We start from the raw sequence: 22,047 nt of genomic DNA on the forward strand, positions 1-22,047 counted from the left end.
GGGGAGTTTGCGAAGGGCCGGCGGGTCGCAGTGCAGCCGGATAATGACATGATCCCAATGCGCTGCACGGAGCAGTAGAGCCCGAGACTTTGCCGTTAGTTACAGCGAGCCGCGTCTTCTGGATTGAGAGAATTCCATATTACATAGAACATATTACATAGAACATATTACATACCAGGAGCCGGGAAGATGTGTCTGCGTCTCCACGCAGCGCTCCTGCTCTTCTGGGTGGATGCGGCTCTTCTGGAAGGTGAGCTTCGGAGATGCTTTTCTCATTTACTGAATAGTTTAGGACTTTGCGTCAGATTTTACACGCTTCAACCCAACGCGAACCAAATTTTTTCTGCATTTCCTTCAGTTACACCAATTCTTAGTTTATCACCTTAAATTTTATGTCTATCAAAGTCGTTTCATTGTTTAATTCATCTTTACGGTCAGTCTGTCGTAGGATATGACTTACATCTCATTAATATTCCGAATGACAGGGTGTTACTTTAAGGCTCTCGATTTTGTTTAGTGAAGTTGAAGACGATCCTGTGCAGACTCCTGTAAACGCGGCAGATAAAAGCTACAAAGCATCTGCCGGGTGGCGGCTCTCTGTATACACGTAGATTTTTTATTATGTAGTCAGCCCTTTACACTTTCCAGTATAATAAATGGGAGATATCATATAATAAGCACAGACATTTATAATAGGAATACAGTGGGAAAGGCGTTCCCTGCCCCGCAGAGCTTACAGTCTAAGCAGTAGTAGGGAGTGGGCAGACGTTCAGCTCCTATTTATATAACTTTTTTCCCAGTAAGAAGAAGAGTTAATCTGAGAATATTATAAAATGTTCACAGAATTGTATATAAATACGTAACATGTATGTAATGGGGCATTTCAGTGATGCCCTGAGTGTTAGAAATGTCCCCAGGTGCCGGTAAACCTACCTCTAAAATCCCAAATCTTCCTAAAACTGCATCCACCAAAAATGCTGCGGAAGTGAATTTCTCTGGGGGCTCCTATTTGCTTAAATCTCTCATAAATACGTATCACCTACTGTATGCGCTACAGAACCTGTTGGTGCTATTTCAATGCAAGATCATAGCATCGATAACTGGCACAGCCCGTCCTGTAGCAGACAGAAACAGAGCGTCGCGTCCCCTATTGTTTGTTCCAAACGTGTTCCTGTTTCTAATTCCTCACATTTTTGGAGGGCTTTATTCCGTGTCCTCTCACGTCAGCCGTGTCCGTCCTGTCCTATATAATACTGTTCAAACTCCAGCGACAGAGCCAACCCTTTCCCTGCCAGAGGACTGTGGGATATATCACAGCCAACTTCTTCATGAAAGGGTTAAAAGGAGGCTGAAACTCCTGCTTCTCCGAAGCGTATTGATTAACATGTTACGGATGTGTTACTGAAAGCGTTATGACATCATACGCTGAATCTGCTCACGACTACCACTTATTTCTTTTAGGTACTAAGCTGGAGGAAACCCCCCCAGTGATCATTGACCACCCTTCAGATTTGGTCGTAAAGAAGGACCAGCCGGCCACCCTGAACTGCCGCGCGGCGGGGGTCCCGGAGCCCACCATTGAGTGGTACCGGAACGGAGAGTATGTGGAAACCAGTAAGGACGACGTGCACCCCCAGCGCTCCCTGCTGCCGGGGGGCTCACTTTTCTTCTATCGACTGAAGGGGAAATCTGACGAGGGGGTATACACCTGCCTGGCCCGAAACCGGCTGGGGGCCACACGGAGCCGCAACGCCTCTCTGTACATTGCCGGTAAGGAAAGGATTGAAAATCCATGTAATAACCAGAAACCAGGCAGCGCGTCCATCTTCACATCGCAGGAAATGGAGTCTTTAGTCAAAGATGAGGATTTTGGGGCCCTGGAGCATTTATACAAAAGGGCCACTTTTTTCTTGCACCCGACTATTTTTCCACAACAGCAGAAATGAGACATAATGAATAGAGAATAAAAAGACATTCATTGCAGAGCCCTCTAAATGTCACACCCTGGTTATATCACGCGCTGACATCACCTTATTCCACCCCAGGGCCGCTGCACGTGCTTTAACCAAGCTTCACTGTAAGACGGGTGCTGCGCGTACGCAGCCAATGAAGGGCCAATCTGTGGTGACTTGGACAGGACATGTGTCGGCCTAACACTTGGTCAGGACTGTCCTATTTATATCAGGACAACTGGCAACAATTTAATATGGAGCACAACATAATATCACATACACCACACAGCACTGGGGTGGAAAAACTAGGCACTTAAACGCCCCTAAACTGACCTAGACTTCCTGTCAGCCGCTGCAGTCGGAGGCTCTTCCTCGCTGACTGGGGCTCCAGCCTCTCCTCAGCAGCCTGTGACTGACAGAAAATGGAGGGAAAGGAAAGGGAAGTGAAGTAAGAAGGAGGCTGAACAGCCAATCAGAGCTCACTCTATGCCCTAAACCCCTCCCTTATCCCTGCCTGGGTGCAGAGGGATGCTGGGTGGGAGGAGCCGCTCTGACTGGATTAATCCGGCTCGGGCGGCTCCTCGCTGCTGGGGTCTGACGGCTCCTCACGCTACAGGCTGCGCGGGATATGGCGGCTTAGATACTACTAATGAGGTAAATCTAGTAGCGGATGGGGGTCTCCGGGGCCCCTAACACTCCAGGGCAGTTGGTCAACAAAGAAAAAGCTGTAAAGCAGCATGAGCTTTCAGGACCTCAGAGGTCTCTTCTTCAGATGGAGAAACCTTCAGAGACCTTTGAGGCCCTGGAAGCTCATGTAACATCTTGTGATAATACCCCTTTTACCTGGGATAAAAAAATACCCCTTTTACCTGGGATAAAAAAATACCCCTTTTACCTGGGATAAAATCCCCCCACATACCTGCAATAATACCTCTTAGTTGCTATAACACCCCTTTTTAGTTGTGATAATACCCCCTTTATTTGCTATAATACCCCTTTGCATCCCCGTGCTTTACATGAGGTTTATTTTCCGGACTCATTGACACGCAGGACACACGCGTGACCGGGGTATTTGTAGGACGGTTACACGGGGTAATACATGCCGCCTGCGCCGGGAACAATAACCAACGAGCCGATTAATTAGCGCTGCAATTAATTCCTGTCAGATGTGCAGACAGGGCCATTAATTAACACTTCGTTACTTGACAAGTTTTCATTTCCCTCGGCGGCTCCCACGGGATTCCTGAAGCTGCCCCAGAGGGGCAACGATGATTAATATTCATCCTGGGAAAACCAGGGGGCTCCGCTGTCAGTACTCTGCAACCATTTACTGAATATTTCCACCCAAATGAATCCTCTAAATACCCCCAGCCTCTCAAAGGAACAGACCCCGGGGCATTAGTATAATATTCAAGCCGGACACAAATAGTCGAACTTCACACGGAAGACCAAAACTCGAGGCAGCCGTAAGAAGAAGCCCCTCTGATAACGTTTCGTACACACGATTAACCCTTTATATCCCGCAAAGCAGTAACCCCCGACCCCCCAATTCTCCCACGCAAAAAAACACTCGCAAACGCTGTCATGTCTGACTGATTTGTGGAACAATGGGGCAGAAACGTATAATCATCTTTTTACAGTCTCCTCTCTCGTACTCCGGGGGTTATTTCTGCCGTGCGCAAAAAAAGTCTCAGACTGGGAATGAAAAGAGTTTGCCCCCAAAAACTGCCCCTATAACTGACAGCAGCCCAGTGACATCCTACCCTACTATCCCACCGGCGGGTGCAGCATTTACTGCGCTGGAAACCACCTCATCTGATCAAAAATACCAGCGGGGCATTAAGTCACCCCCGCAGGGGGACTGTCAGTCTAGTTACTCTCGGAGCTGTCTCTTCCTGCTGAAAGGCAAATTACCTCTACCTGTGTCAATAGAAACGCTCTGTGTGTCTCGTGATTTTCGCGTGTCTCGTTTTAGCTCTGCGGGAGGATTTTCGGCTGAGTCCTGCGGACGCGGTCGTGGCTGTGGGGAATCCACTCGTTGTCGACTGTCTACCACCCAAGGGGTATCCCGAGCCGACTGTCACATGGCAGAAAGACGGCGTCGCTATAAACCTCAACAGCAGCCGCTACACGGTAATTATGACTGTAATTATGAGGTGTAATAACAACGTATCAGTCACCGGTTACAGGACCATCCGCGTCAAACACTTACATTCCTTTTATTCCTGTAAAATCGAATGTTTCTCTGGGATCGTCTCAGAAGATTGTTTGAGAACCTCGAGGGCTTCACTGTTTATTCCTGCATTGTTTTACAAACCGTGATGATGCCCCGTCATCTCTACATGGGAAGAATGGATATCTTGCGGGGCAGTTGCTGTTGCGTAGGACTAGCCAGTTTACCCCCCCCAACTGGTTTCGATCGGCAAAGGTTTGCCCTCAACGGTGACACTGCGTCCGCGAGGCTCTGGAGAGATTTCTCCAGCAATTTACTGAATTTCGTTCAATTTCCATATAATTATTAACCCTTTCCATCCCTACAAGTACTGATCTTGGAACTGTCCTGTGGTGGGCACTATTTTGGTATCCGTAATCTTGTATTGAAATTTGAAGCTAATTACTCAAAATCAGGGATTTGTAACCGGAGATCTCTCACTCCTTGAGGGTCTCGCGGGTTCTGTTTTTTCTAACCCTCCGTTCATCGTCCTGCTATCGGGATCATCCAGCAGGAAAGTCTTCTTAACCCGTTGTCTCTGTTTTGCGTCTGGCAGGTTGCGGCTGGTAAACTCACCATCGGTCACGTGCTGAAGGCTGATTCTGGGGTCTACGTCTGCGTTGCTTCCAATCAAGCTGGGCAGAGAGAAAGCCGAGGCGCCCAAATCACCGTCCTGGGTGAGGCTGGTGAGATGATGGCGATTGGCACCGCTTACCCCATTGTGTGTTGATGGAGTTCCGTGTTTTTATACATGTGCTGGTTACTGATGTCAGAACATGTTTCACGATAAGGTCTGGAGTCTGTTAGCGGTGAGATTAGTTCTGAGGGTGAAGTGAGAATGAAGGCAGAGGCTTAATGATTTTGGGGTAACTTTCAGTGAGTGGGGGTTTAAATTAGGCTGGATGTCTGGATTTGCGTCATTTGGAAATTGGATATAGATCTGGAATAAGGCAGAAGTTCAGAGATGTTGCTGCTGAAGGTTCTGCTCAGTATCGATTGAACGTTGCATACGGGTGAGGGTCAAATTAGAGATGAGTATAAAGAGCAGCTGCGGTTAACCTTTAAATTAATGGGGTATCCCTTGTTTGTTCTCCCAGCTTTTTGACCTGCGGGAAATGGGTTTCATATCTTCTGTTCGGCACTGTGCTCAGCACTGCGCACGCATGAGCTACTCACTGACAGCTGGTGCTAGCATGGGCTCGCCAGAAAGTTGAAAGGGGGTCTAATGAAAATCCCATGTGCATGCGCAGAAGGCTCCTGATTTCACTGTAGGGATTTCCCTGCCACGAATCAGCTGTTTTTACCAGCTAAAACATCTGGAACCTGGAGTGGGTGTCTGGAGAGGGTATCTCTGGGGCAGGGATCTGGCTGTTCTCTTTAGATATTACACCTGTTGCTGGGTTCTGATTTGGGCTGAGATGCGGTTATTTGATTCTTCCTGTGGTCAGGCTGGGGTGTGTACCTTTGGGGACATTACATTAATTGGGGGTAGATTTGTGGGTTCACTTTTTTTTGTGGGGAATATGAATGAATATTTAGGGCCATTTTGCAGGGTTTATTGACCTTTATTCACCAGGATCCATCTTAATTTGGTAGAAAAACCCTTGATCACCAAGAAGCCGGAGGATATTGTGGCCAGGCTGGGGGACGCTGTCCAGTTTGTGTGCGGAACGCAGGGGGCGCGGGGGGTGCGATGGAGGAAAGAGCAGGGGGAGCTTCCTCAGGGAAGGTAAGTTCTCTCAGTATGGGGAGGGGTATTTAACCCAGTGGGATAGGTGTATTCAGTGCCAATGTGGCAGTTGTGGGTAAAAGGTGCAATTGATTTGAAGTGGGGTAAACGTAATTATGAAACATTGATGAATACTAAAGTCGGGACTATGGTCTCGTCGTATCTGACTGTAAAGTGTTATGTAAAACATTGACTACCCTGCGCATGTTTTTACACCGACCTCTGATGCTGTTAAATCAAACAGGTTTGAAATCACAGCTGAAAATACATTATGGATCCAGCAAGTGACTGTTCACGACTCTGGGACATATACCTGCGCGGCAGAGAACACAGCTGGCTCTGTGTCTGCTAAAGCATTGCTTACGGTACAGGGTACGAGACCCAGCTGCCATCATGTCTGTCTGCCTGTCCCTCTCCGTCTCTCTCTCCTTGTTCCTACCTGTCTGTCCCTCTCTCTACCTCTGTGCCCCCCTCTGTACCTGTCTCCTTGTTCCTACCTGTCTGTCCCTCTCTGTACCTGTCTCCCTGTCTGCACCTGCAGCAATCTGCTTATTAAACACATTTAGTGTGGGGTCGCATCCTCCCGTTGCACTCACTGCCGCCAGTAGAATTGGGATCTTACAAAAGGCTTGGGCCGAGCGTCAGGAAGGCAATGACTTGTTTATGAACCGAGCCCTTCCGTGTGTTTCTTAGATCCACTGGACACCGGCCAGACAGATCGTCAAAAAGAAATCTACCGGGATCCATTCAACGTGCGCGTGCACTTGGATAACGTAACGGCCCTTCCAAGCTCCTCTGTCTACGTCCATTGGAAGGTAAGAGGCTTCTGTCTGAATGAGCTGTTCTCTACAGAACTCGCCAAGCAACCTGGCATTGGTCCGGATTTACCGCAGGACCCCCAGGAAAAGCTCTGTGTCTAACAAAAAAAACATTCCGAAATTGAAAGTAAACCCTTTTTATATATGTGATATATAAGTGATATGCCATTCACCCAGAAAACATAAATGGGGTGAATTTCCCCCGATTACTCGGCTACGTGTGGGCGATGCATGTGTGGGAATAGCGTCTCTAATGCTGTATTTGATGTGTAATATTCAGTGTATGGATTAGACTTGGTTCCTTGCTCTCCTGTGACGCCTTGCGCATGTTTTAAGAAGAATGTCTTGATACATATAATGATGTTAATCCGAAGATTTAAATGTCTTTAAGGTTTTGACTCCTTCTCCGCTCGCCGAGGGGTATAGCGTTTTTTATCGCCTCCACTTGCCTATAGAGTCTGATTGGACTGAATGGACTTTGCCGAGGGGCACGCAGTCCAGCACCGTTATTCCTTCCCTGCGTAGGGGGCAGAGGTACGAGGTTAAAGTCCGACCCTTCGTAGGGAAGATCTACGGCGCTAGCAGCAATATCAAACGCCTCCGGATTCCTGGAGAAGGTAAAATACCTAAATTGTACAAAAAAGGTCATTTATGTCCTAAGAAAATTTAACCCAACGAACACCACCACTAATATATAAAAAAATAAATGTATACATTTAAAAAAAAATTAGGGAACATCCAGAATAGCCAGCGTTTGGGGTCTGCTCTGTTCTGATGTTTATACTACGTGGGGTGCATTTTTTTTAAGGTATTCCAGCAGATGAAATACATGGGAGGCTGCAGTTAACTCTTTAGCCACTAGATGGCACACAATGTCCTTTCATTTTCAACTCATCAGTGACCTCAAAAAGCAACATTAATGTCTGGGAACTGTTAGGGTTTGATCCCCAGGTTTTACCTCGGTCTCAGAGTTTGGAGTGAATAGGCAGGTTTTTGGCTTCACACAGGCTGGGACTGGGTCCTTTTTATATTCTCCTCTGATTTAATAATATCTGAGTATCCAGATTGGTGCTTTTTCTCTCAGCTATATCACAGCTGGAATCCCTGCTTGAAAACAGGTGACTTAATTCAGAATATTTGACAAGTCAGGGTTTCCTTAAGGCCAGTTTCACACAAAGTAATCCCGTTAATGCCTGAATTGGCTGCTGTCCACCTCCTCTAATGTCTTCTGTTATAGCCTAGATTGCAAGCTCTTTGGCAGCTCCCAGCATACTGTAACAGCCCCCTGGGTACGAGCCGTAGATGTGTCACCTGCAGTGTGTGTAACACAGCGATTCACGCTATTCCTTCCACTTCCTCTCAGCTGTGGACGTCCCTCCCCAGAATATTAACGTGACGGCTGCCGAGGGAGGAAACGGCACGGTGATCGTGAGCTGGGAGCCGCCTCCAGCGAGTGCCCACGCCGGGGAAATTAAAGGCTATAAGGTAAATAACCAAAAATTGCCCGAAATAACAGCACAAAACTGCCAGAAGACTTTTGTTTGGGGCCAGTTTAGAAAAAATATTTTCACTTAAATAACATATAATATATTTTAACGTGAGGAATGTGACACAAAATCAACTTCTCACTGAGCTGCCGCCTTTTAGACAGAACCCGGGAACATGCGTTGCCGCCTCGTGAAATGTTACCATTATTATCGGATATGGATCGACCTGCTCTTAGTCCCGCGTGCTGACATCTATATAATATTGTTACTTTTAATTTTTTTTCTTACTTCCATCCTTTCTTCTGGACTCTTTATTTTTCCCCAGATGGTTTTCAGTAACTATCCTTTTGGTTGTAATAAAAATCCATTTGATACATGAGCTGAATCGAACAAACCCATCCTCCGCTTGTATATCTATATGTGTCAGGGAACATTCCTTTAAATAAAAATTAGGAATCTTCCTAACTCTGCCATTAATGCTGCGTTGCTGTAATAACCGTATCACCGACTAAAACCTTTAAAAGCCTTGGGAGTTCACTAAAAACATCAAAATCCCAGATTCAGCCTCAAAATTAGCACTTACGGCAATCTCTAATTACTGTATAATGTGACGAGGACGAGGCACCTGTCAATCACAGTCGACAGGTGAAGGTTTATTAATTACACGCGTAATTTTCGCTTCAAATAAATCCTGATACATCAATATCGAGCAGGAGATGCAAATGATCTATCAGCGGGAGATGTCGGCTTCGGAGCGGGATGCGCCACAGATGTCATGGAGCGCTGTCTGTCTGTCTGCGGGGTGCGAAGCTCTGGGGCAGGTTTCTGGCTGCAGCTGAGCGACAGACTCCTTTGCACCGTGTGTAGAAGATCACGCAGCCGCCTGATAATAAATAATACAAAATTGGGTTAAGCATCTGATATTGGAGGACCTGGCATCTCGAACAATCAATGGGTTAAGCTCACGAGCCGCCGGGCCCTCGTAAATGACTGCTTTTCTGTTGCTCTTTAAGTTAGACAGTGTAATATTTTGATGTGTCGCGCATGCTGAACTTTTTCCTTGTCCTCTCTCAGGTTTGGTGCTTTGGGAACGAGACGTATCAGTCGGACTGGTTTGTGGATAAGGAAACCAGGAGTCTGGTGATTCCCACGCTGGTTCCTGGCGTCCGATACCACGTCCAGGTGGCGGCGATAAATGATGCGGGAATTGGGACACGGAGCGGACCCAAATATGTCTTTATTGGTGAGAAGCGCTATGGGTGGGAACACGATGGAAATGTAATAAAAGCAATTAACGTGACCCGTCCTGTCTATTTCCACACCCAAGCAGAGGATTTTATTCCACCCTCATCATCTCCCTGTTATCCTTCTGTTTCCTGTTAAGAAAAAAATCTAAAACAGAAATAAAGATCATTAAGGCTGTGATTGTGGGCAATTAACCCTCTGCATGCCCAGAGTCCTGTAAAGTAAAGACAATAAAAGGACCAGGAACAGTGTGTGTTAATAAGGAATGTTTCCCAATTCTGAAAATATACTCAAAAGACTGAGTTTGTAATTCTTATCACCCCCAGCCAGTCTCAATCCGCTTCATCGCTTGAGTTGTTAACAAAATAAAACTCACCTCCGCTGTACTTTTTATTTATTAAGCTCTAAATGGACGCGGAGATACATACCGGTCTATTTTCAGCACATTTCTGTTAAGTCAGAGTCTGAAAATCTGTTCTTTTCCTTCCATTTTTGTTGCAGAAGCTCCAGAAGTGACGAAAGCAAAAGAGCTGACGTCGGTGGATTTGTTCCTCCGCGTGATCCGTCACCCAGCATTTATTGCCACTGCGGGGGGAGTTACCTGGGTCGTGTTAATGATGGCTGCTATCTACGTGTGTCAGCGCCATTCAAAGCGTTACAGCACCAAAAAGCACAGCGTTTGGGGAAACGGTAACGTGTCCGCTTAACTGCTGTCTGTCTCACCTTATACCGTACCGGCCCCGTCCAGCTGGAAACGTAAATGTGAATATTCAGAAAATTGTCTGCACATTAAGTTTCAGAAGAGAAAGAGAGGTTTATATTTTGACCCATAAACGAGACTCTGCGACCCTCACTCAGGGTTCGGCTACAGATTTATTTATTGAAGGAATCACTGAAGGGATCTGAGACATGGTGATAGAAAAACATATAATGATTTCATTTTATTTCAGGTCTGTACCGCTTCGCAAGCGAAGATACGATAATTAAGCACAGGTAAGAGACGCTCGTTTTACGTCTGGTTTAGACCATAAGAACGGACACAGTACGCGCTTTATTTCTCGAAAGAGGAGTCGGGGTGCTGCTCCCTGCGTGAGCCGCTACGAGGCTCATATTGAGACACCTCAGATGTGGTGATTTCGCTTTTCGCTTAACGTGGCTCCTTCACGCCGAGTTATACATCTCATTTCAGGAGATGAGCTTTACTGTCTCCCGAAGCCAGTCCTTTCGTTTATATGAACATTAAATGGCTGGGCTACTGGCTACAGAAACCGTCTTGTACCGCGTCCGCTGCTCTGCGCATTAATGTCCATTTCTTTTCAGATTGATTTCCATCCTTATGTTTTCACTCTTTAGGATGGACACCAGCGACTCGCCGTGGCTCTCAAACACCTGGAAATCCACATCTTGCTCTAGAAACTACAGCAGCACGACGAGCGTGAACAGCCACTTACTGTGGACAGACGCCAAAGATGCGAACGATTTCCACAAATCTAGTGAGTTAAATCTGCTGTATCTTATCTGACTATAAAATAAACGCGCAGCGCTGCTACTGACATCAAGGGAGAGAATGGGTAAAAATATCCTTTTCTATTTCCCAGACCCCAATCAGTAAATACAGTTTAATTTGAAATAGAGGAAAAAAAAAAGAATCCATTAATAAAATACTGTGACACTTGTACCAATAGTAATAAATATTTTTTAATTATATTTATTACTGGTTATTTTTACGGGAATCTGTATTTATATTTATTCAATGTTTCTATACATTTAATATACTCCTGTCTTAGTAGATATATCAGCTTGTGATTTCTTAATGAAATGATCTAAATAATAATAATAGGTACAGGAAGGGGCGAGGACGCACGTCGCCTACATGTACTGAGGTGCTGCATATTACCCAATTATCACATTTGGAACTGCAGGCCACAAACATGGCTGGGGTCCTCTTCAAATGCAGCTCATTAAATATGAATCGTCTGATTTGGGCGCGTTATTCCGTGTGGCCACTAGGTTGGGACAGAAAGCCCAGTAGTTACAGGGATTGGCCTTTGGGCAGAACACACACTACAGTGATATCGTGAATTATAATAATGACCTGTTGGCCAGCTCACTGCCCCTATAGTGCCGCGTTCCCCATAAATCTCCTCATTGTCCGGGAGGCTGCTTATCTCAGACACGTTAAGGGTGAGTCGGGGCCATTACTGGGTACTGTAACGGGGTGTGGGTGGCGTTTGTACCCAAAGTTACCTCACCTCTAATGTTTCAGTAAGCTGGGTTTGCGGAGGCAGACCCCGTACACATAAATGCAGACAGGAGTTTGGAATCCACTTGTGGTTCTGCACAGATTTGCGGGATGTGAATGTGGAAGGAGACGGTTCCAGGTCTTCAGTGAGAAACCCTCTCCTGTCCCAAATCTCCAGCGTCTGTGAGATGGAGACTGACGGGTGTGATCAACGTGTGTGAACCTCAGAGACATGTTTGACTGTTTCTCCTCAACCCAGATTTAAGATGAAAATAAAGTTACCAGCGAATGTTATTTGTGGATCTCGTAGTTAGACGAGACACCTGATCGTCTTCCGGCCCAGCCTGCTGGCTCCTTGACTCTACGCCATACAGATGCTGCTCGGACTCTCCAGGATCTCCTGCTTCATTTGCGAAGCCTGTATTTAAGGCGTAATCACCGCTGACTTTAGATCTTTGCTCCAGAAGATGTTTTCCATAGTTGAGCATAAATCCCCGCTGCCTCCTGTGAAGTCCTGATGATGTAGGGAGGCCATGGGTTGGAAAGATCAGAGAAATAAATGTTGGTGACAGACGCGCGGACAGTCCCTTCATTCCGTTGGTTCAGTGCCTGAGACGTATTTTATTGACAAAAGCAGTTGTAATGGGTTTGAAATCCTCATTAAATCTGTATCTGCAGCTCGTGCTACGCTATAAATTAGCCTCTTCTTCCAAACCCAACGGCTTCAAATCCATGTCTGCTGCAGCAAAGCCATAAAGATCCAGATTAATCCCAAAACGTACCGTTATGTGAGCTTTATGTGCTTTTCAGAGAAATGTCTGTTACCCACCAGGTCGTGGCTTCTGTTGGTGTAATGCAGTATCTGGACCGGGTGACGGGGCCATGTATAAATACATAACAGTATATTAGGAATTAGCGAGGCTCTTGGTGGCGCGTGAGATAATTGTAAGTCCTGTGCTTTCTCTCCAGCGATGTCCTTTGAGAGGAGAAGTGAAGGGAGCCGGAGTCAGATCATCCCGTTGGGTCCTGACGGCGCCGGCTTGTACGGAGCCCTCTGTGCCGACCTCCCTGGCAGAGACTTGACCACGTTTCAGCGTCCGCAGCTTGGAAAGCAGGTCGGAGCAGCACCGCACAGCAGAGCTCCGGTACCGCTCGGACTCTTCGACCAAACGGCCCTCCCGCAGTATTTTAATGTGGTTACTAATTACAGTGGAGCAAGAAGTAGACAGACGGGGAAACCTGTGCTCCCCGTGTCCCCCAACATCTTGCAAAACCTCAAAAAAGGTAAAATATTTAATAAGCTGATAACACGCTGGGTGATGGACGCGTTAGATTTGGGCTGCATGATAATATCTTTAGCGCTGAGTGGCGCAGGAAGACATATTATAAGGGAAAGCGCTAGATTATTCCTGCTCATTGTTAAAGCACAGCACTAAGGTTCTGCTTTATGGCATTTTCTCCAGCAGCCTCCGAGGCTGTGATCGTTAGTGACTTCACTGACTAAATTATGAAAGCGCAAAAACCTAGATTTCCCACACGATATCTGTGTGAGTAGCCCAGTAGAATGATCTGGGGGTTGCCCTTATTTAGGTTGAGGCCCGTAGGTTTGTCGGGCTGTGTGATGGCTGTGAGTGATGAGTGTGTGTGGTGTCCGGTTTATCTGGTTCGGCTCTTGAGCGGGACTCCGCGCTGAGCCCAGTAATGGGGATTGGCAGCCTGGCCTCTGCCTTCCTTTAGAATATTCTAGAAATTCTGCCTAATGTCTGAGCGATCCCTGGCTGCATTTAAAGGGACAGAGCGTTACACTGCCCTATACACACGGTGAGAGGTAGGAGATAATCTCCCCCCTCCCCACACGCATGCGACGGAACTCGTAGAACACGGAAGATTAATCCTTTTATCATAATAACATAATTAGTAATATCGCCCTGATAATGGGGGAACAGCTTGGCAGATTTTTGTAATTAAAACTGTATCTGGTTCATTAAATACAAATAATCCTGAAATCTCAAAATTACAGCGTTTTAATTGGGTTTGATTTGTACGTTGGCAGGAGTATGAAATGTTAACCCCTCCAGTGCCAGCCAGGTCTGTACTGCTTTTCTCAGCGATGGTTAACGAAGCACATGCCCCAGTCTGGGGATTAAAGTGTTGGCTTTGTTTTTTCACTATGTGATGGGAGTGGGAGTGCATCAGCGCAGCCCCCCCCCAGATTAGCATCACATGGTCACATGGCATAAAGGTGAAGCCAGTGCATGCGCTGCTCTCCATCGAGTAACACGGAGACAGCAGCGGCTCCTCTCGTTGGCCGCCTTCCCCATAGAACAATGTGGAGCAAGCAGGGCACCTATGGTTGTTGTTGAAATAACCCATTGGCTGCCTTTTTCCCAGTCCTGGAATTTGTCCCCCAACTATTAATTGGTGTTTTATTTCGAATAGTTATTCGTTTTATTCACTGTTCTGGATAGAGAGTTTGTGTGTTTCCCCAATAAAGTGTTTGTCATCTTACCCGTTTCGGATGGTTCCTGGTGGGAACGGCTGATACAATGTATTTAAAATGATACTGACCGTTCACCTCTCTCTTATATTATGCATGCGCTTTCGGGGCTCCGCCTTTTATATTACATTGTTCTGTGTGGGTAACAGACCCGGCGGATCCAATAATTCCCATTAATGTCAATGAACGGCAGAAAACGCAGCGCATGGGGATAGTTTTCTGCTGCTAGTAGGCTGTTCTGGGCCGGTAATACTCTGAACTGGGGTAAATCCAACGTATAAGTGAGGACCACGAGCGGGTGTGAAGGGCAAAATTTTATAAAACATTAAAAATCTGCTGGACGACCCAAAACTGTAACCCTCTGAATGTGTCTTTTTTTTTTTGTTGTTGTTCTCAGAGCTCCACCATGCAAACAGCGCCCCGCTCTCTCCTTTCTGCCAGAAGACACCGCAAAGCAGCGGTGCAGCGAGCGTCGAGCGACTGCAAATCAACCAAAGCGGTAAAGGTGAGTGAAGCAGCGGTCCAGGGGGAAGTTTGGGTGGGTGCCACGAGTACACGGAGGCGCATGGAATCCAATACATGCAATAAGGTGGCAGTATCACAGAGTGAGAGATGGAGTGAAGCAAGGGCTCTGTACTAGGTGAGAGGGGGAGAGAAGGACAACGAAGGAGAGCAGTGTGAGCTGCATGGATAAAGGGAGAAGGAGAGAGTGAGTATGTATGTGTAAGTTTGGTGTTGGTGTGATGGTGTGTCAGCATATGGTGTCCAGTGAGTCTATGGTTAATGGTGAGAGGGAGAGCGGTGTCCAGTGAGTCTGTGGTTAATGGTGAGAGGGAGAGGAGGGAGATGTGTATGGTGGCAGAGCAAGTTTGCTTGTTAGGAATTCTCCCCATTCCCGTCCTGCTTTTAAACGCTCTCATATTTGATGTTTTCTCTGCCTTGAGTATTTCGTTAATATGAATAAACCTTCGGCCTTTATCGTTATTCAGGTGACTACGCAAAAGTCATGAAGACGTTCAGCTCCCCCAAAATCCTTCAGTACACAACGTCACTGAAAGTCATGGACCTCCTTCCATTCACTTCTCTCCCGCCACCCCCTATGCCACCCCCTCAGGAAGACCCCAGCTGTGGACCCTTGGATGACAAGTAAGATGTTTGTGTGCGACGCGGCAGTCCCTCTGACTCCATTGGGGCCAACTTTCTTATTTACCAAACAAACGTATTCTTAGACTAAAGTCGCGAGGGAATGTCTTCTAATAAATTCAGCATCAGGCGTAAGTTTGTTAGGCCTCAGGACGATGAAGCCTGGGGGTGAGAGGCTCTGATCCGGACCCCATCAGCCGGGTCAGATCTACAACGCAGACTCCGGATTCTATGTTTTTCTAGTTTGATTTGATGAAGCCGAAGATAACGGACTTGTATCAGTGTGTAGCTGATTACATCGCATAATTAAATGCAGCCTCCAAATTGTTGGTTTTTTTTTTTTGAAGAGGTTCCTCGTATTCAGCCGCCAAACCTGAAAATCAGCAGAAACAGAATATGAACAATAAAAGGACCCCCCCGAACAGGTTAAATGTCAACCGAATATCAGCAGCATCGCTTCCCCTTTCAATGAACGGGGACAGCGTCCTTACACCGGACGATGTCGCCAAATATCTGGAACTCAGTGAAGGAGATACCACGGGGTAAGCGCCTGCGCGACGTCGGACATTAATGTGACTTTTTCTTTGTATCCCAGACGTACCCAACGAATGCGTCCAAATCTGTTTAATAGAAAGTGATTAGAAGGAAAGCTGATCAAACTACAGCAAACTGTATCAATACAATCATGGCTTTAATGTGTCGCCCACCCCGATGTCTGTGCACAGAGCACAAATGGTTAATATGGTTACAGTTTTATTAGCATCGGCCAGGGCTGCACAACTCCAGTCCTCGAGGGCTGCAAACGGGCCGGGAATTCAGTATATCGCGTTTAATGACTGTTTCATTTAGATGCTTCTGCTAAAGCTGCAATATCAGGGCTAACTGTAGCCTGTTTGTGGCCCTTGAGCTCTGGCGCCACACAGCCCCTGCGCACCACTGGGGTAAGCCATCTTAATTAATGTAAGTATGTGATAATGTGTTTGGCGCTGGGCTGGCATCACGTTGATTAATGATTCATGACATTTTCCTCCCTGATTCCAAAATAAGTCATAAATCAAGTGGAAGACGAACGATGAGTCTATTTAATGTAAAAAGCCAACGATTGGCTCGGATATTAAGGATGTTTTCTAAAACGTTGGCTATGAAGTGATTACTAACCGGCCGCTGTCACGCGTGATATAAACGAGCGCTGAGCGGCCGCAGGAAAGCAGAGCCAAGCGTTCTCGGCTGTCAGAAGGTCCCGCGTCAGGCAATTCTTTAAATGGTTTTGTGAATGAAGTCAAGAAGGTTAGCTTAAGAATTTTTACAATTTCAAGATTTGAGTTGGGGAGACGCTTCCCAAATAAATTAAATTTTTAATGTGAAAATTTGTGTTGCCCTTATTATGGGTTTTTGTCCCCGTTGAGGTAACTTACATTAGAAAACCTATTATCTCAGAGAGTGATAGGGGCTGATATCTGTCATTAAAGGGTTCACTAACCATATACATGAGAAGATACGGTAAGTGGGGTCGTGGCAGAGGTGGGTGAGCTGCCCAGAGGGCATCAGGCTGCGTTCGAATTAACGCATTTAATCAGCTTAGTAAATTTGGCAGCCATGGAGCTGGACGCATTAAAGCGTAAATCCCCGCTGGTGCATATTAATCATTTCTGTACGAGACGCTGCAAGCCGAGACCATCAAACCTGCCAAGGTCTTCCTGCCTGGACTGTCCCTTTCTGCGTCGTCGGCAATAATCCTGACGGAGATTCATGTCAAACAAGCTTCTTACACTCTGTACTTTTAACTCTTACATCCCAGGCTCGTGGGGCGCGGAGAGAAATACTCAGAAGCTGGGGGTCCCTGGGAAATGCTCCATTTATCAAAAGGTTATCAAAAGACACATTTAATGAGCTTTTAGGAACCGTGGGGTCAGGTCTGACTTTGAGGGGTGAGAAGCTATTGCCGTACAGACAGAATGTCCTCTGCCAAGAAGTAAAGCTGTTTGATATTTCGTTCCCAGGAAAGTGTAGAATTTTCTGAGGAATTGTGACGTCCTTTAAGTTGCTTTTCATTTTCCATTCTTCTCAAGGCTGGATTCAGAGTGTGAGTCGATCTCCTCGGCGCGCACGTACGGCTATATCTGCAGCCCGTTGCCGTCCCATCAATTGGATGAAGATGATGACCTTGAGATCGATGACATCAATTCCTTGAAGTCCTATCGCAAGTACTGCGAAACCCCAACCTCCAGCATCAGCGAGTACGAGAGCTCCATGGCCGGGTCTCTTGTCAACGGCTGGGGCTCCGTTTCGGAGGATAATTACACCAGCGCCCGGTGCAGTATGATCAGCTCCTCAGACGCATCGTTTCTAATGGAAGCCAACTTCGCCAAGGCCCTCGCTGTAGCAGTCGACAGTTTTTGTTCCGGGCTGCCCCAGGCGGAGGCCGGAGGAGCCGAGACGGGTTATACAGGTGAGTTGCAGAAAGGTGGCTTCGTATATCGTTCGTTATCCTTTCATGACTGAACTCGGCCCGTCTCCTGTCGGGATTCTCGCTGTTTGTCTGGACCAATATGCTTTGCAGAATTGTAACGTAATTAAGATTGTTTTTAATCCGTTTAAAATAAGTACGAATTAATCATTATTAGAGACGTCCCGATAATAATTAATCTTTATATCTTAAGTCAGGGAGGAATTTTTCTGTTGGGAGAACCTTCGAATAACTCCGCGTGGGATTTGGGAACTCTGTTGGCTCGTCGGGAGCCTTTGTCGCCGTCCTGTCGAGAACATAAACTTGTCGGTTTATTTGATAACACGCGTTACTTTCAGGTTTATAACGTTAGCGCCGTTATCTTAAGCCGTTAAGAATAATTCCCTCCTATCAGTGTCAGGATCTCACCTGTGCCCAAGTATGGACCAAACTTTAGCAAATATCAACCTCAAGAAAGTTAAAGACCTTCACAAACTCTGAAGATCTGTACTTTTTGAAACAGATTTTCTTTCTGTGGTTTGCAAAATTGATCAGTAGAGTCATTTAGTTACTGGACCTCTAGGAAACAGGAAAACAAACTTTGTAAGAAGAATTCACGTGGAAAACTCATTTATAAAATATTCAAATCTAATAACTAAATGAAGTCCTATATTTTACGTAGATTGCCGAAAATACAGTTAAAATCTCTTGGGTTCAGCGATTGGGCCTTTTCTGGTGGTTCTTGCCCTATCGCCGGTCATCTATACATTATTGGTACGTGGAAAGATGTGCCGGTAATGTTTGTGGCTGCGCCGGCTGGAGACTTGGTGAGGGATCTTAGGAACCGGCAGACACCGGGATCTCCCCCTGGGACTCGTTACATGGGATTATTGTGACCGTCGGGACACTGGGGATGCCCGACGGCCGGCTGGTTTCTTCTGAATAATATCAGCGCAGGCAGAATTACGGGATTTACTGGAAAACGGGTTCTCGGTCCGGCCAGCATCATCAGTTTACTGAAAAATCCGTCCCTCACAGACTCGACTGATGATCGTTTCCTCTTCTTTTATTTATTTCTGACATTTTTAAGCAGAAGAGTTAACACTAACTTTTCACTTTTCTCTGCTTCCTGACCCGATCCGAGTCAGCCCCCCTGAATGGCCTGTATCGGACCGCTTGGTAAAGCAGGAATAATGTAGTTTAATAGCTGAATGGACGGCGTCCGTTATATGGAGGAATAACGGCGCCTGGGGAATAAGGGGGTTCATCAATTCAGTGGAATAACGGGGTCAGTTGGTTTGAGGCATATCGCTATGTCTTCCGTAAGGTGCATTTTTTGCTGCCCGTTCTGGACACACGCCTCTCTTCCCGGGTTAGATGAGGTCAGAGTCTGATCCTCCATCGGCTCGATGAAGCTACGAGTTGTCTTTTTCTCTTTTTTCCCCCCCATAAATCTGTATAATGATTATTTCCAGAGCCAAGTGTTCAAAGGATGATGCCAGAAACACAATGAAAATTCACTATTCAGAGTCGCGCCTGCGCAGCGCAGCCCAAGGGGTCTACAGGTTAATGTGGGGGGCCCATCATAAAACGCCTGCGTTTTCGGGGACGCGATATCTCAGCCATTGCGTATGGAGAGCCAGGGAGTCCCCGCTGAGAGATCGACATTAAACTGATAGATCTGTCAGCTTCCAATAAACTGAATTAAATAAGATGCTCGGTTGAGCGAAGAGACGACGACGTCCGCTATCAGATGTCTGAAAAACAAAACATTCCAACAAATTATAAAACCCATTAAAATAAACTGCGATATACGGGGGGGGGCAGTAAATGTTTCATTAGAACTGTATAATAATATGTTTACAGAGCGGACAGAAACGCCTTGGCTTCCATTACTCGCCTCGGAAATCTTCACTCGTTCAGCTCTCTTTTTGTGGATTAAATAACGAGCGACTTGTTTAAAGCTCCACAAAGTATCTGTTATATTTTAGGGACAAAAGCTCATTCCAGTAAAGCATCCAGTCACTGGGAGAAACAGGGTTAATGTTATCTATTCTCAAAAAAAAAGCCACAGACACCTTTTTTTAGCCCAAATCCTCGGATTTCAGTAAAAACATGGTTATTTGAAGCTTCTCTTCTTTATCCAGCTGTCTCTGCCACACACAACGTGTTGACGTTAATGTCCTCGTCTGTTGCTGGATGTCACCGAGGTATCACAATGGTGTAAAGTGTGCATGGAAGGTGTCGGGGTATTTACCTCGGTCTAGACAATTGCCCCGAGACGCGTTCGGGAACCTGGAGAATTTATCATTAAGAGAAACCAGCCCCGATCTGACATTCAGAACTCTCTGTTCTTGGACAAGATCTTGGACTCTTCCAGCAAGCCACTAAATACCGCGTGATATCCTTCACAGTCCGACCCAAATAAAGTGCCCCCCGTGCCTGTTTGGAATCCTGTGTGTCACGTAGATGCATTTGAACTGGGGCAATAAATTGGCCAGCGCCCCCATCGTATATATTATTTATATCAACTAATCGATAAAAGCTGTGAAATCTGCACCTAAATTGTGTAAAATCCAACTGCAATAGAAATGCTGATAATTCAGCTGAATTGAGACAAATTATGGATTTTATGTTTTATTTTAATATATGGAAATTAACTCCGTAACGACCGTAGAGAGACGAAGCGTGGCGTATTGTACAGAAAGGCTTCGTCACATAAACCGCTTCTCCCCAAACGCGATATCTCCGATATCTCGTTTTATCGGCTTCTGCTGCCGGGACGTTAATGTTTTAAGGTTTTTCGCGTTATTTAACCGTCTCCTCGTCAGTATGATGCGGGGCTCGCGTTGCTGGTGGTTCCCGCCTGCCACATTCTGTTTTATTGGCTCTGAGGACAGGGGCAAGAAATGCTGAATATACCCCAGCACCCTCCTCTCCCCTACACATTAACCGTGTCGCTTCTGTGGCCCTGCGCTCACGCTTTTATAGTTATAGCCCAGGAACTGTATATATAACCTACAAAGTACAGCAATTTTACTTCTAAGTATCCACTGGCCTCCATTAGATTAGCAAACTCTTAGGACAAAAGCCCAGCTGACCTCGTGTTTATTGCATATGGCGACTTCTCATGCGCAGCTCCAAGGGTGGCTGAGGATGATGTTTTTTATATGTATGTGGATTTTACCCAAATTGTAGATGCTATCATCTCTGAGTTCCTTCTCGAATTCGCCTCCTTCCTAGATTTCCCGTCTTCAGCGTCTCCGTTGGACGGAATTCTGTCCGGACACAATCACGTCGATCGCGCGGATATTACTAAGACGAGAGCCAATCCGCTGCCGGTCCTGGACTGGAACATCGACTGGATGGACGAGATGGAGGCCAAGTACAGCCGGAGGACGGAGGCCAAACACTTTCCTTTCATTAAAAAGGTAAAAGTCAGGAAAATCCGCAAATGGATGGAAAATGTCTGTTTTTATTAATCGGAGGCAGCCTCTGTCGGAAACTTGTCACATCGCACATCGTAGAAAAGACAGAACGCCTCGCTTAATCAATAATCCGCACTCTACGTCCCTGAGGGGCTTGAAACCCCCGACCTTTTCGTGTTCTCGCATTGAACTGAATCCCTCGCACGTTTTATCCGCCGCACTCCTCCTGCTTCCGACTTATTACTACCCCACTGCAGATTTACCCCTTAATCGTGGGGGTCTCTGGATATATTCAGTGTTTGGTGAAAGTACGTCGAGGAGCTGAGGGGTTAATATGCCGGCAGACTGCCCCCGAACTGCCCGGCAGAGCCAAAGTTACCCCTCTGCACCGCAGGGAGCGGACGGCAAATCTTTGTCCGTAATTATGTTTCTTTCTAACAGTCAACGTTTTTTGCAGATGGATCCTTTCAATTAACTCAGTGAAGCGCACGATGAGGAGAAGACGTCGCTTTGTGTCCGAGACTCTCGACCACCCCCAGGGCTGCCACCTTAGCGAAGGCTTTACCCGAACGATTGTGTGTTAAGCTGCAGAGCCACGAACACCCGGAAAGATCATTATGGCTCAACGTGGTACCAACCGCCGCCGGTTCCCGCCAACTGATTTGCATCTCTGTTATCTGCAGATTACGGATCAGGAGGTAAACTCCGATAAACTGGCGCTGTTCCCAGAGTGCGGCGTCCGCCATCATAAACTAAAAGGGACGCCATGAGCCGTTACAGAGGCGCAGGTAGAAAATTAGAACCAAAATGTTTAGAAAAAGTCTAATTAAAAGGTTTTTATTCCTTTT

General features: G+C 46.4%; 1 protein-coding gene across 1 annotated transcript; it reads left to right on the forward strand.

The window, feature by feature from the left end:
- Positions 1-21,682, forward strand: ROBO4 (roundabout guidance receptor 4). The gene is made up of 20 exons (XM_053452276.1): positions 1-250; positions 1,462-1,770; positions 3,928-4,085; positions 4,721-4,841; positions 5,761-5,893; positions 6,138-6,265; positions 6,587-6,708; positions 7,103-7,328; positions 8,075-8,196; positions 9,273-9,441; positions 9,945-10,133; positions 10,394-10,436; positions 10,797-10,936; positions 12,655-12,969; positions 14,580-14,687; positions 15,172-15,328; positions 15,673-15,867; positions 17,395-17,774; positions 21,015-21,202; positions 21,657-21,682. Exons 1-20 carry the CDS (start codon positions 190-192, stop codon positions 21,672-21,674), a joined length of 3,282 nt encoding a protein of 1,093 aa, XP_053308251.1. The 5' UTR covers positions 1-189; the 3' UTR covers positions 21,675-21,682.
- The last annotated feature ends 365 nt before the right edge of the window (positions 21,683-22,047 follow it).

Source organism: Spea bombifrons, chromosome 12, assembly GCF_027358695.1.
Source record: "Spea bombifrons isolate aSpeBom1 chromosome 12, aSpeBom1.2.pri, whole genome shotgun sequence".
In the NCBI taxonomy this organism is placed as follows: Eukaryota; Metazoa; Chordata; class Amphibia; order Anura; family Pelobatidae; genus Spea; species Spea bombifrons.

What these genes read in the sequence shown, in the direction of transcription:
- ROBO4 (XM_053452276.1), top strand. Translation starts at nt 190, where the DNA reads ATGTGTCTGCGTCTCCACGCAGCGCTCCTGCTCTTCTGGGTGGATGCG. An exon ending in GGATGCGGCTCTTCTGGAAG is followed by an intron (nt 251 to 1,461) that starts GTGAGCTTCGGA and finishes TATTTCTTTTAG; the next exon opens with GTACTAAGCTGGAGGAAACC. An exon ending in TCAACAGCAGCCGCTACACG is followed by an intron (nt 4,086 to 4,720) that starts GTAATTATGACT and finishes TGCGTCTGGCAG; the next exon opens with GTTGCGGCTGGTAAACTCAC.